This window comes from Zeus faber, assembly GCF_960531495.2.
Source record: "Zeus faber genome assembly, chromosome: 6".
NCBI classification, from domain to species: domain Eukaryota; kingdom Metazoa; phylum Chordata; class Actinopteri; order Zeiformes; family Zeidae; genus Zeus; species Zeus faber.
In genome coordinates, this window is record NC_137201.1 from 321,389 (window position 1) to 336,996 (window position 15,608).

The 15,608-nt window shown below is 39.0% G+C and overlaps 1 protein-coding gene across 6 annotated transcripts in view; it reads right to left on the reverse strand.

The window, feature by feature from the left end:
- Positions 1 to 6,129: 6,129 nt before the first annotated feature.
- Positions 6,130 to 15,608, reverse strand: part of ano1b (anoctamin 1, calcium activated chloride channel b) — a 122,270-nt gene continuing 112,791 nt past the window's right edge. For 4 of the 6 annotated variants that reach the window (XM_080002093.1, XM_080002094.1, XM_080002092.1 and 1 more), the window contains 5 exons: positions 12,067 to 12,219; positions 9,578 to 9,630; positions 8,946 to 9,130; positions 8,627 to 8,732; positions 6,130 to 7,791 (listed from right to left, as the gene is read on the reverse strand). In XM_080002093.1, the coding sequence (XP_079858219.1) occupies positions 7,528 to 7,791; positions 8,627 to 8,732; positions 8,946 to 9,130; positions 9,578 to 9,630; positions 12,067 to 12,219 (761 nt within the window). In that variant the 3' untranslated portion in view covers positions 6,130 to 7,527. Of the gene's footprint in view, positions 7,792 to 8,626; positions 8,733 to 8,945; positions 9,131 to 9,577; positions 9,631 to 12,066; positions 12,220 to 15,608 lie in introns of those variants that run through there. The other 2 variants (XM_080002096.1, XR_013844201.1) reach the window with 2 other exon arrangements.

Here is a 15,608-nt window from a genome sequence, read left to right on the forward strand (position 1 = left end):
ACGAGACAAATATTGAAAATTGTTAAGTAAAATATGTTGTTTTTTTTAGTTGTGATTTTAATTGTGATATGAAGGTAATGCAGGATTTATATACCATTAGGGAAATCTCGTTAAAGAAAAGGTTTGCTATTTTCCAACCCAGGCCTTAAATAAAATATTGGTTCCCATCATTTTGAACTGTTAAACATTTAAAACACCACAACCTGGCTGAACATTTTATTATTGAGAACTGTGCCCTGCTGCAAAACCTCTCATTGTGCTTAAATGCACTCAAGTGGCACAAACATGAAAAATGACATCCTTTTCAAAAACTGGAAACTTGCATTATAGTCAGACACTAGTATAGTCATACTATATTGTTTTTTAAACATATTTTTAATAACAGTAATATCAAAACAGCTTTTTGCAATTACTGCAGCACAAAGTGTACCATTGGCTACCAGGCAATGCAGGGGGGGTGGCAGGGGGTGGCGGAGGGTGCGCGAGCACCTGCCCCTTTGCCCCTTGATGTCCATGGTGCCCTTTTTATCAGGCACATTTTATCTTGTTTTTTAGTGTAAATGGGCATCGAGAATTTGTTGGAAACAGCAATGCTAATGTTAGTGTGGATATACCAGAATGCATAGTTTGAGATAATTTTTTTCCCAGTATGACATACAAAGACTATAATGACTATAATGTGACCTCCCCATCTTTTAAAAGACTGAATTGAAGCACAGTGAGTAGCTGTAGCTGATTTGGTAAGTTTCTCAATTGTAAAGTGTTGAGCGAGGTTGTGCCATGCCAACAGATAGAAATAATGAGCAATAATGGAAACTGAAATTTTAACAAGGACTGGAGACTGATTTAGTATGAATGGGATCATTGAAGTACATTTCAATGGAAGGGTCAGGGCCCGTGTATATCCAGAGTCTCAGACAAAGAAATCGGCCGCAAAAGTTCTGAGTGATGCAAAGCATTTGAGAAACTTTCTTCACCTGGGAAACTATCTCCAATGTCCATCATGATTCAGGATAGGCCGAGCATGAGGAGTTCCTCAGCAGATGGCGTTCAGGCAGCTTTAACATGCAGCCATAATGGTTGTCACTTGGCACAAAATGTTTCCACCTCCATCCAAACAATCTCTCTCAAAAATTATAGTTATAAAAGTGTTGATGTTGTCAAGCATTCCAGAAACATTTCTCTTCCCCCGGAATGTATGCACTTTCCTGTGAAATACATTAATAATTACGTGCTCGACAGTGCTCAACAACAATCAACTCAATAATAATCAGAATAATGAATTTATGGGGAGTTTGAAAAGTTTGGAGTGGGAGATGGATTAAATTTTGTGACCAATCTTGTACACGAACTGCACTTTGGTTAGATTTCAAGCTTTCCAGCAGGATGGTGTCGGTCCATAGCAGCCCATTGAATTGCCCTCGCTGTGCTGACAATCATATACACAGATTAATTCATTTCCCCACCGCTAAAAGTAACGTAATGCAAACCAAAAAAAAGATGCATTCAGGCAAATCACTGGTTTCTCTGGAATTGTAGTTGTCACAGATGGTACACGTTCAAGATCAATGCCCCGTCAGAGACAAGGGTGTACACATTCTATAGAAATATTACAATGTTGGAACTAACTTTTATGTCCTTCTCCTCCGTAGGAATTAATTCCCAGCATTATTCTCAGATGCTGGGTAAATATGGGCAAAGTTCTATTAAAAATGGTATCTGAATGCGTTATGTGTAAATACAGTCGTTAATTCATTTCTATGATGGATTTATAAAGAACCAGTCATTTTGCACATTGCTAAACATAAAAATGTAAATGACAGAATATAACGTCTATTTCTTTTTTTAAATTAAATTAAGATAGGATTGGACATACACACTGCATTTGAGCACTTCAGAAGAGCAGGCTCGGTTCTGTTTTTTGGCAGTTTTCAGCATCACGGTATGAGAATTAAGACTTTGGAAAGGCTAAGGACAGATTATTTGTGGTGTATTCACACCAGAATAATATCAGAATAATCCTGTCTGGATTTCTTATGGAATTCAGGAATCGTTACTTGCAGAGGGAAATCCAAGTATGAGCCACGATCAAAGGTGGAACTACTACTCCAGCTCCTCTCTTCCCAGTACATGATTATGTTTTCAACTGTACTGCTAGTTTATTGAGTCAAATTTTAATTGAGTATTTGTACTTTTCTAGTACTTTTCTAAGTACCTGAAAAAAACCAAGTAGTTTCAGTTTTGAAAACCATTCAAGAGTAGTCATAGAACTTATAGCATAGAATTTGACTTCCACCCTTAAAGACCCAAAATGTATATTTACAATTGGTTTGGCTTTTTATTTTTTCTGTCGATATGTTGTGGGCTTTCTCAGTTCATTGCGAGTTGGAGAGAAAAAGCTTTCCTTTTGCTAGCAGATGCTGCAATGGTCAAGGAGATTAAAATTAAAATGAAATTGTATTGTTGCACAATTTCACAACACCACATAGGTTGATGACAAACAATCAAGGAAAACCAAGTACAACAAAGTTCAAGGACTGTGGCAAGAAGTGTCACGTTGAAACTTATGGGTATCTCATCGGCTTTTCCTTTTTACATCAGCTGTGGAGCAGAGTTCGTTTGTACCTGGGTTGGCTAAATATGCATCCAAGGAATCTCAGAGGGGATGATACAAACAATTACCATTGCTTCCACAAGAAATAAAGGACTGGACATTGTCGGGACATGACACAATCGACTGCTTTGTCATGAACCCCAAAAAATTAGGCAGATCATCCTTCCGTGACTGTTGGCATTCTTTTGTTGGTTTTAAGAGATATGTTATTATCAGTATTAAGTGAGCCAATCGGAACAGTATAATCCTATGCATAATGTTATCGACAGACACAGTGGCTTTTCCTGACTGCGTACTTTTAGGCCATTGGCCTTTGGCAATGGGTTGGTTAGGCAGTAGGCTCTGCCCATGTAGAGGAAATGTTCCCACATCGCCCACCTTTTGGTGGTTTCAATGTTTTTTTTTCACAGATCAAGCTGTAAATAATAGTGAATAAGTGGTAATTTACAGTTGCGCATCATGGCACACGTGTGGATTGTCCTCGTGTTTCACATGTTAAAGTCCCCAAAAAATATTTCATAATCATTCAAAATCACAATGTGTGTGCCTATGTTAATACAAGTCAAGATTCCAAGCTTCCAGTACTGCATACTGTATCACTGTTCTGGGTAACGGCATACTGTGCTGTATTTCTGTTCTGTTCAGTGTTACTGTATTGCTGCTGTGAGAGAAAAATGCTTACGATCATTTATTTTGAATGAGGACAAAGGGCTCTACCTCCAGGGGTGGAGTTTTGTAAAACATTGTCTCTGTTTTTCCAGGAACCTCCCCCAACTTTATGTGAAGAGAAAAGTTCTTTCTCTCTACAATGTCAATTCTCACATGGAAGAACCAGATCACATTTGGCCCTGTTTACCTTGTAAGGAGATGAAGAATAACCACAGGTAGCCTGGAGGTGCATTGTAAGGTATTGTAATCCGCGTCTGCCAGGTCATTTACAAGTTCCTGTGAATTTACTGTTTGAGGTTGGCATCCAGGGAGACAGTTGAGGGACACAGACTTGCAAATTACTTCTGACCCAAGCCACACCCTTTGTTGTTGTATAAAGCCCTCTTCATCAGAAATAAGATTCGACTGATCAGAACACTGCTTTGGAGCAGTACTGAATCTTTCTCTTTATTCTGCAGAATAAATAATTTTTAATATTCTCAGTTTTTTTTTCTTGTAGTGGGCAGATTAACCTCACCGATCATTGCAGAAAAATGTATTCGATACTGCGCCGTACTGTTGTATACTGTATTTTATATCTCCACACACACTACCTCATTTTATTCACATGCCACTTTAGTGCACATATCTGTATATACATAATAGCCTATCCCATATACACAAGTCTAATCCCTTTAATTCAATTTTGTACCCCAACTCTGTATTACTTTCTGAGTTATTTTATTTTATTTTATTTTATTTTATTCTACATTATTCTATTGACACACTGCATTAAGTTTTAGGAATCAGTTAGTTTCAGTTAGTTAGTCATGTAGAAATTAGGTAGCTATTGTGTTGAACTCTCGAACATATTGTGCATAATCACCGGGTGCATTGCATTGCCATTTCACTGCATATATGTATGGAAGTATGTACTGTATATGTATGTGACAAATAAACCACTTGAATCTTGAATTCAGATTTTTGAAAGGTGTTCATAGTTAGCAAAAAGTAATAAAAAGAAGAAGAAATATTTCTGGCTACAAATATGTATTTTATCAAATCAATAGCTTTAAGAGATTTTTTTTCCTCCAAATTGTAAATAAATGCATATTACACGATGCAAAAGGTTTACATAGGAAGTAATTCAGAAACGTAGACATCGACTTTTTTCAAAGTGTCTGTAATCTGCGTACGGTTGATATTAAATCAACGACAAGAGTGTGTGAAATACCTGTGTAAAGTACCAGAAAAAAAAAAAGTTAAAGGCGTTGTACAGGTAGCAGTGTTAATTAACTACTTTGAATAGCTTCAATACATTTTTGAATTAAAAGAGACCAGGTTCGACCAGGTTTATTGAGTGCTGCAACACAGCCAATCTATTTATTCAACTCAATGTTGAATGAAATGAAGCACTGGCATAAAAGCCCCTTTCCCACATGGAATCAATAGCATTGCTGGATAAAAAATATCCTGCGAAGGCAGTAGGTAGTCATTCACACATTGGCCTCCTTTACGGAGAAGTTCCGTATGGAGTCTGTTTCCATATTAGATGATGGTTTCGGATACAGTACGTAATGGGTTAGGGTTAGAATGTTATGTCCAGTGTAGATGTGATACTTTGGACCATCTGTCGGCAATGGATGTAATCTGAATCGGTTTCTTTTTTTTCCTGGCTCACAGAGACCAGCCAGTTTCCACCTCCCCCGTCTCCCCGCTCCTCTGCTGACGGAGCGGGGACAAAGCCACCGCCCCCGGACGCAATAACCCTAACCCAATGTTATCAAATCTGTGTGATCATTTTCAACCTGTCCTACACTCTCTGCCTCCGGAGAAGGAACGTTCTCCACCTGTTCTACCTCTCCCTGTACACTTGCTCCCTCTCCGGCTCTGCGTTCCCTCTCTGACACTGCGCTCCCTCTCCGGCTTCCCACTCTGGTGCAGCCAGTGGGCATGCCAAGTGCTTATGTTACTGCACCGCACCCCTAACTCGAAAAGACACGTCTAGTGTTTGAGTGGCATTTTTTTTAATAATAAAATTCAATTATATGAAGACCTGTCTCCATAGAGACTGGACGTGTTTCGTTTTTTTTTAGCGCGACGGTCAGACTTTTTCTGAATGTGTTTTGTCTTCCTGAAAACAAAGAATTTTTGGGTTAGGGGAAAATTTATACAAAATAATGTTGTTGGTGCTTCCGTTCACAGACACACTTCCATTCACAGCTGTACTGGCATTTTCCCGGAAATTATACCAGTCGGAGAGTGGGGAAATTTACGGAACTACTTTTACAGAACATCGACACTGGCTCGTGTTTAAACATTACGCCAATATGGCACATTGGCAGTGGATTTACAGGTATCATTCCATGTGGGAAAGGGGATATTGATACCATTGGGCGCTCTCCAGTATTCTCGATACCAATGTTCCGTGTAATTAAGTATTATATATAAAAAGGACTTCATCTGTGTAGTTTGACGGCCAACGGTTAAGTACCGGCACTTTGTATGACTAAAAAGGTGGGGAAACTCCACAGGTTTCTCACAATAATCTATACAAATCCATAAGAATCCATAAGGATTTGCATAATAAAAAAGTCTTATCTCTCTGAAAAACACAATGTTTCATCAGATGAACAGGCAGGGACATGATTGATACAGGCTCTTGGAATAGGACTTTGGAACTTGGAACCGTTGCAATATATAAAATCCAATTTTGGGGCAGAACTTTAACAGTTTACCACTAAGTGTTCAGATGAACTATTGTAGTTGTCTTTATAGCACATAACATGCTATAAAGACTATGCTTTTAAGGATGGGTTCAATATTGTCAACCCAGGCCTTTGCCCAAAAGCGTAAATGTTGAGGACTTAAAAAAAACATGTTTAATCTCCTATCACATCACATTTCAAAATACCGTTTACCGATGGCAACATACAGATATGAAATAACAGGGGGCTGCATTACATACAAAGTATAATGTTGATACAGGAAGCGGTGCAACTTACAGTTTCTAGTCTACTAGGTTACTGTGGATGTATCCCAAAGAGCTGATTTGCACAAAAAAGTAAATAAAACCATGAAAAACCTGACCGACCTGAATCTTCAGTGTATTTATAAAGTCTGACTATATTTTGAGCTTCCTGGTTTTTTTTTATGTCTTTTAAAGCTTAAAAAAAAACATTTAAAGCTTAAATGTGCGCCCCATTGGGCTGGAATTAAGCACAGTGAGAGGCTGCAGCAGATAACCAAGTTTCTCAATAGTATCGTATTCAGTGATATACTGTACATAATATGTATATCACTGAATGTGATGAATGCCGCCACGCTATGTTTCAACCAAGGCCATATTTAAGTGTATTACACATTTATAAGAGCAACGCTACTTCAATGATAATGCAAGTTTGTCAGATATTGTTGTTAAAGTGTATTACACTTTAATATGGCCTGGGTTGAAAAATAGCATGGTGTTGTGTATATCATCATAATTGTTTACTTCTTTATTTAATTGTTAGCTCTACAGGAGCCAGTGAAAAGAAGAGTCTGGACATGGAAACAGGGACACTACATTGGTTGGGGGAGAGCTGAGGAGGTGGAACAACCTGACCTGTTAAAAATATAGTTTTGTACAAGTTGACTTCACTTCATGGGCTTAGAAAATGTACTTTGAGATCGATACCTAGGACAAAAGTATATCCTTATTGACGTCATTGGCCAACAACTGTTGTCGTTTCGAACACTTATAAGAGCAACGCTAATACGCCTATGTGTCCAATGGCCTTTGGTGTTGCAAAATTGTTCTGATTTTGTCTGCTAGTAAGTCAGCAAAAGCAATGTCAAAGACTTAAATGCAAGAAAAAGGGTGCTTTGCACTAAGGCGGCTATTTTTGTCACTCCTGCGACCTATATTTTAAGCAAAATTATCGAAGAAGGCCTTTCACAGGGGTGTAACCGTGAAACCTAATAAATGAGCTGCTGTTCCATTTGATGGAATGTTCCAGACAAGAAAAAGGACACAGAGAACCTAGTCTATCCCAAGAAAGGCAAGGGTTCTGCAGTGAGCTGAACGATAATTATCTATCGGCTTGGGCAGTATACCTTTAGGAGTTTAACATTTCAGACATAATTCCACCCTACACCCTACATGGTGTGGCATGGAGTTCTTTCATAAATTTGAGACCCAATTTTATTTGCCACTGTACCTGCAAAAAAAAAAAAAAAAGGCCAGACTCCTCTTCGCAACCTACTCTGATGATAATGCAAGTTTGTCAGATATTGTTGTCATTATTACATAGAATGACTGTGTGCGGTATGATGCGCGGTCTTGGCACCGGGCTGTGGTTGTTGCCACTGCCGCTGTTCTCCTTGCTTCCCGTGGAGGTAATGCTGTCCAGGATCTGTATCTTGCCCTGCTCCTCCCTCATAAAGACTTCCACCATCAGAATCTTCTCTTTGTGGATCTGCACACTGATGTCTTTCGGGATGTCTGGGATCAACCAGTCCACAATGTCACTCATCAGCATCACCACGTTCTAGCGAAACAGGGGCAAAGGATAGGATTGTGGAGGACAGAAGGAATACAAGAAATCAGTCCTCAATTCCTTAGTACTTCTTCTTGCAAATAAATTTAAAAAAGATCTCCGTCCACATGTGGTCACAAAAATGATTTAAAACGCTCACATAAGCATTCCCAGGACAGTAGGGGTACATCAAACACCACAGAAGAACATATAGTAACATGCATATTGACCTTCTTCTTCAGCGTGGGGATCATAAAATTTATACTCATATTCATTCATACCATTTTTCAACATACAAAGGTCAAACAATCAACTGTAACTGCAACTGCAACTACAACCAACAGAGCTTCTCACGATTTGTTGACTTAAAATTGACTCAAAATTGATGTTTACATAAATAAGCTTTAAGTTGATGATACATTTGTCTCAGTATATATCAGTTTTCATAACTGCTTTAATGCCATCATCATCAGGGTGTGGTGAGCAGCCACACCTGACCTGGATCAGGTGTGGCTGCTCACCACACCATCCCAACACCACAATCATTTAGGTGCCAGGCCCTTTTAATAAACAAAGAAGGCATTCCATCATTCAGGCTAATCTCGTAATAAAGTGAAACTCTTCCGGGCATATAATTATAATTATATTATTAATTATAATTATAATAATTATATAATTATTACTCTATTAAACATACAGCATGGAAACCGGTACTACCTACTTCACAAGTACAGGTGATGGAATCTGGCATCAGCAATTTCTGGTGGAAGGGGCCTTTTGGACCCAAATTTCTATCTATCTATCTGTGTATCCGTTTCTCTATTAAGAAGTATATGTATCTGATCACCTGAAAAATAATAACGAAAGCCAGTCTCACTGCCAGCACAGCCCAGAACTCCTTAGATATCTCGTAGGGAGTGCCAGACCACGGCGGTTCCCTGTAGTCCTTATACCTGGAGAGAGAAGACAGGAAACATGTTTTTCTAGTAATTTCTTTCCTAAGTACTCCAGAGATGTCTCAAAGGGATAATCCAGTTTTTTGGGAAACTGTATCGGAAAGTTATTCCCCATATGAAAGTTATTTAAGCGATGCGTCTTGCATCTTTAAATGATTGTCATATTAGTCAACGTACAATGGCATATTTATGACTGGATGACTTCCTCACCTACAGATCTCAACTGGATAGCCCAGGTGCAGGGGGTCCATGGGCTCCTTGCCATCCTGGAAGTGGCTCACGTTAAAATAGGAAAGGGTGTGGTTGACGAAACCATGCATGGAGCCATCGGGGCTGTACATGTACTGGTATACCAGCCGCGGGATGAAGTCCGAGGTGAATGAGATTACAAAGGCCTATTGTGGCATGATAGAATGAGGGGAAGATAAAAGGGGTATAAAGATGAAAGACGAAACACAGGCAACAACACTTGGCAACAACATTTGGGAGGCTGAAATGTGAAGTGTGTGGCCTGTCAGACTCAATAACTTAGTCATATTTTTCAGTTCACACTTGAAAATAGATATTTTCTTTTGTGCTTCACAGCTGCCGTTGCCTGGTAGCCACAGAACAGAACAGCCAACAGGAAAGGGAAAAGCAGTTTCAGATAAATGGGTTGCACTGTAGTTATTGAAGGAAGACCCTACCAATCAAATTTTAAATGCTTGATATATGCCTCAACTATGTTTTACTTAGAAATTCCTACTTTTGGCAATTCAAGCAATGTCAAAGCCAAACAGTGAATAATGAATAAAGACCTGAACCATCTCTAACACATTACAGTATTTGGTGTAATTACTTACATTTATGATAACAGCCACTTTTGCCACTGCTCTGAGTAGGTTGTACCAAATACCTATAAAAAAAAAATCCCATTGACATTAAATAGCAGTGAGCATCAGCGGCTTACTGATGCTGAACTTGAACCTTGTACTCCTGTAGATGAGCTATGTAATGAGAGGCCGCCTGGTCTTTGAGCGAGAATATGCTCCCCTCCCTCTGACAGCCACAGTAAGACAATGATCTTGGCGAGATCAAGCCAATTAATAGTCGAGACTGATTAGAATAGCAGACACAGCAATCTCTGTCTTTGTCTGTGGACCTTCCCCCTGTGGTGAACAGCAAGGAGTTCAGCACAAATGGCTGGATCAATGAACTTCGGGCCATTTGGCACAGAAGATTATTTACATTACCTGAACTGTTTCCCTAAAAGTGAGATTGGCCTGAAATAAATGTCCCAATTAATGTGTAACCACTATAATATTTTTCCTGAGATGATTGTGCAAATAATGATACCACTCCTGACTTTGGGAAATGTATAATGACAAAGTATGATGAATGTGTATTAAACTAACCTTCAATTTGCTGAACTTGGACACAACCTAGCGGCCACCATGGTGTTCCCTCAGACCATACTCGTCCTGGATATAATCGTTTATCTTTTTTCCAAGACTGATTCTGTGTGCGATTTTTATCCGTGCATTTGAAAGATTTGTATGTATGATTTCCCTTCTTGCATCTCAAAGATTCATTTTTTATATGTATTTATGTAGTAAGTCAGATGCACTTACTTGGGTAATGTTACCTTCTTGCATTTGAGATCTATTTACATAAAATTTTGTATTATTTTATTTTCAAGATTTATATGACAAAGACAAATTTAATACCGACATTGAGGGTCGAATGAGACGGGTTGTAAAAATACGGAGTAGAATAGCTAGAGAAAAGTAGAAATCGCCTACGTAGATAGGATTTTAAACGCACCAGAAAGAAAGGGGAATGCCCTTTCTCCATGGCGGTACTATGGGGAGTCTCGGCACGACTATGCCGATCAATGGCCGTTGAAGGAATTCATTCATTCATACCTGGCGCAATGGCACGCCGCCTGTCTTCTGTCATCTTTGTTCTTTTGAAACCATGTTTTCCGAACATGGTTTCATCCACGTCCCAGAGACCCCCAGGTTCGCGTCATACCCTCCTTCCGGCTCGAATAACCGTTTTGGACCGAGTCACCTTTCCTGCGTTAAACGAACGCACCAGATCCCCTGAAGCCGCCGACACGCCACCATACCACTACACGCCAATCCCGGAAGAACTCCTCCTGAGCATGCTCGCCACCGGACAAGACAGTTTATTATTCAGTTTAGAATACATAGTTGCGCCTTAGAGTGCCTTTACATACAATCCCTCCCAGTCAATCTCTCCCTCTTTTCATGGCAGCCATCATATAATTTCCTTGATGTGTGCTGGTGTTTTAACTCACCTAATTTAGTTTTTCTACCTCAACCTTTTTACCATATTATAGGACTCTGTTTATATAAATAATCATTCATTGTTGGCCAAACTTGTTGGCCAAACTAGGGTTAGGGTTAGGTTATGCTTTGGATGTAATATGCATGCCATTGCAAACAGGAAGTTCTAAATAAAACGTTATCCTACTGTTATTCAGAACATGTGAAAAAAAAGATACCATGGCACATGTGACAATATTGTGAGTTTCCCATTTTCAAAAGGGAAATGTAACGTTTTGTCAATGCTTAAACATTTGCCCCACTACATTTAGCATGGTAAGAAGCTGCTGTAGAATATGTAAGGAAAGCATTCAGCAAATGATGAGAACCAAGATTGTATCTATATATCTATCTATCTATAGTGAGTAATAACGATTATACTGAAATTATGCATGCAACAACAATTAAAACCCTAAAGATAAATGGCAGCTGTAGGAACAGTTTCCGCAAACTACAGCTCACTTGACTACAACTACAGCTACTACAGAAAACTTCAGCTCACTTGACCACAGTACAGTGGACAATTTCATGAGAGTCCTCAAAGTTAAATGGCCAAGTGGGCAAGGTCACCCTTTCAATATCTTTATTTATTTACCAAAGATGTTTAACCACGATTGAATCCTGGTGGAATGCACGGCGGATGCAATGGAGCAGATGACCATATAAAGAAATCTGTGACGAGCCGATGTCGGCTCGTGCAGAGTAGAAAAAAGCTTTGAAGACCGAGCGTTCAGGGTGGTAGGAAGCCTGAGCGTTTTGCTCACTGATTACTTTGTCAATATTTTACCTCATTATTAGAAACTTTGGCCACATCTAATATGAACATCCAACATTGTTACATTGTATATATGACAGAAAATAAGGAAAAGTAATAGGAAATGGAAAGGAAAGGAATATATAAAGGAAAATAATAGGTCCCATTAAATATGCTAAACAGAGAAATAAACACAGTTCAGGATTGTACAACGTTTTATACATCAACTGTCCAGTCATTTACCCACCGATGTCTTTGGCCCTAGCTGCCACCGGCCTCTGGAGTTCAGCAACAAACTTCTTGGCATCAAGTCGGATCTCAATGATGTTGTTGAGTAGAGCAAAGAGCGGAGCCAGTGGAAAGGAAGCAACAAACAACGTCACGAATCCAAATTGGATGACTGTTGAGAGATAGAGAAATCCAGGTACGAGAGATGAGTCTGATCGCAATCATTTTTAACTGTGTATCACTATATTATTTCGAACTGGTGATAAATGTGGCTTTTTTATGGACCCAAATCAGTCTAAAACTATACGCAGGAAGGGCCCACCAGAGCCTCTCTTCTTCTGTGTTATGGGAAAATGTTTTTATTTTTATTTTTTTTATCATATTTTGGCTTACCTATGTGCATAAAAATAACTTGTATTCCACAACATACTACCATCAACAATATATGTTACAATGCTTCAGCAGAGCAGTCAATAGTAAAACGTTACCTTAGGTCAGGCTATGAAAAGTCATTAAAAGTTAATGGCCTGGTTTGAAAAATACCAAATCTATCTTTAAATATGAGGATGTGAGTCACTGGTTGGGATTGAAGATAAAGAGGAGAAGGGGAGGCAAAGTAAAAGGTAAAAGGTCAATGTAAGCATGAGGAAGACAATGATTGGCGAGTTGTTGTTTCTTCAGGTTCAATCAGCACAAATCAGCGTTTTGAGGCGGGTGAGAGCGACAGAAAGCAGGGTCGAGAAAAAGCATAGGCATGAAGGGAGTGAAGAGTGGAGGAACGATGAAGAACGACAGTAGTGGAATCAAGAAGGGGGAGGGGGGCAGGGTAGGAGAGTTGAGCAGTATCGGCTGGAAGCAGCTCTCAGGAGAAAGAGGCTGCCGACACATGGTCAAATTCACTGCTTGGATACTGTTTCACTTGCATGTGGCCAAACCTGCAAAAATTTGATCTGTAAATAGAAAGTGCCTTCGAAGGGGACTGTCATAAAATGCTGTCACTTGATCAGTGAAGCGCCTGGGGCGCTGTTGGCACCGTGCTCCGGGCGGGTTATCTCCCAAATAGGAGCCTTTCTGTGTGGAGTTTGCATGTTCTCCCCGTGCTTACATGGGGTTTCCTCCACCTAAGATCAGTAAGGACCCCCCCCAAAAAGATGCACTCATCGTCTGACCAGCGATGGACACTCATCACCAGGTCCCCGGGCGCTTCCACGAATGCTGCCCACTGCTCATGGCTGTGCCCCCAAAGGAAGGACAAGCCAGGATGGGTTGAGGCCTCATTTCACCGGCCACCATCCAAAGCATGTGCATGTGTGTGTGTGTGTGCGTGCATGTGTTGTAGTGTGGTGTGCTGTGTGACAATTAAAGATTGTTCTTCTTCTTAAAACAGATGAGCTACTGACATAATTCCAGCTATCTACCACTAAGACGGGACTGACAAGATTAGGTCAGTGAAACAGTTCCAGTCCGCATTCTCCTTATACCAGATCATCACAGGTTCAACCCTTTCTTCAGGGAGACATACAGTAACGACATTTCAATGTGAATCAAGGTTTGATGAATATGCCTCAATTGCTAGATAAACCTTTATTACGGCATTCCTCGCATTAACATTGCACTCTAATTCAATTCATTTAGAATGGACTCCAAACCTTCAATATATTTGTCTGAATGGATGAGTTATATTAAACATTTTTTTTATAAAATTAATTTCACATTTTATCTAAAACTACTTCTGGCCACAGCCAAAGTTCATCCAAAGCTTAATGTGGTCTACAGTAGTTTGCCAGTAAGTAATGGCGCGACTTACACACATATATTTGTTGTGTTGTAATGTAATTTGCGTTTCTGAATTCCACATTAAAGCCACAGCGCTTTTGCCTTTTTAAAAGGGAATCAACAAACATATGCATAGCATCTAGGTCGGTTTCGGTAATGCATTACATTACTTACTCCATTATTTATCCTAACCTATCCTATCCTAACAATTTCCTAGAAAGGATATTATTATTATTTGGAAACCTCCCATAAAAAAACCCTATCTAAATACTTTTTACGAAGGAATTGTTACACACCGTGTATTCCTTTTTAAAGTTTTGTGGAAACAGACTACATAATTGAATAGGAGGGATTCAGAAAATGTTCCTGTGCCTTTCGTATCAGATTTCACGCAGTTTCACTATCAATGGTAAAGCACTCCCTCTCCTGTTATTGCTTAATTAATTAGTGTGGCTGACTAAAATAACATTTCAATAGAAACAACTAGAGATTAATTTGGTAACCCAACTAAATAAGGATTAATATGTAATAAAATTTTACTGACATGAATTTATTTACCTGTAATTTATAACCACGCAAAGACCAACTTTTCACCCAACTGACATAATAACCCAGAGTAAAATATTTCCCGACACTATGCTACTTTAATTGACTTTAACAGATGCCTCGGTCTCACATCAGCAGCTATAGCAGCAAGGACCCAATACCTAGATCGTAAATTGGCCGAGCAAATGTTTCTCCCTGAATCTTCAGTTTCATGTAATTTTCACGTAAAATAGGAGTAACTCAATATTTTCTGATGAATTTCTATCAATTTTTTTTAAATAAATGTTCTCCTCGTATTTTATTTAAAGCAGAAATGGACAAGGACAGAAACAGCTTACAGGTTGAAAACAGCTCTAAACCACAGTCTATCTATTTGTTGATTGTCTCTGTCATGGACCATCTCACAGGGAAACCATGTCACTACGATAATTATACTGACATCTTCCGTTTTTTCGGTAATAACTGTATAATTTAATTGTTCTTTCTTAGAAACTCAAATAAATTAGCTAGTACTCTGTCAGTTGTACCATTTCAAGACTTTGAAGAAATAAGGGAAACTAAAGCTTTGTCTTAACGTAGGTTTCTCATCATGTAATCTCATTGAGTGTTTTTATAAAAGGTAAATCCAGACAATATTACAAAATGCCCGGGAGTAATGTAAAAATATTTGTCTAAAACTGTCTGTACTAGTCTATCCGTCCTTCTCAAATTTCCTTTGAAGTAAAATTAGGGCAATCACTAATCTATGAATAGTTGATTCAAATTGCGATCATGGTTTCACAATCTCCCTTGTTTTGTTTACATTGGCTGTGATTTGTCCTTGAACATTGTTTTGCTTAAAGGGCAATTTACAGGTTGGCATACCCACTGAATTAATAAGTGGGGAAATTATGTAGGAATTTAATTTAGGAATTATTTTCTTATTTTTCTTTACTTAGAATTACAGCTGGACTCATTTTTGTAATGCAATTAGTCACGGCCACCTAAAAGTCTGACAAACTTGAACGGGACGTCACATGGGGGAGACAGGACAGAGCTGGCACTACAGTGAATGTCAACTTGGAAGTAGAAGAGACATCATATCAGAGAGCCGGTCGGAGTGTGTTTTTGTTTTAGATTTAGATTTATTTCCCAGTTCCCATTGTTTTTGATATATTTATTCGTTTTTTTCATTCTTGTCGTTCTCTTCAACTTTGCGTTTCTGTAGGTATGGGACTTTATTTTGTAAAAAGAGTCAAA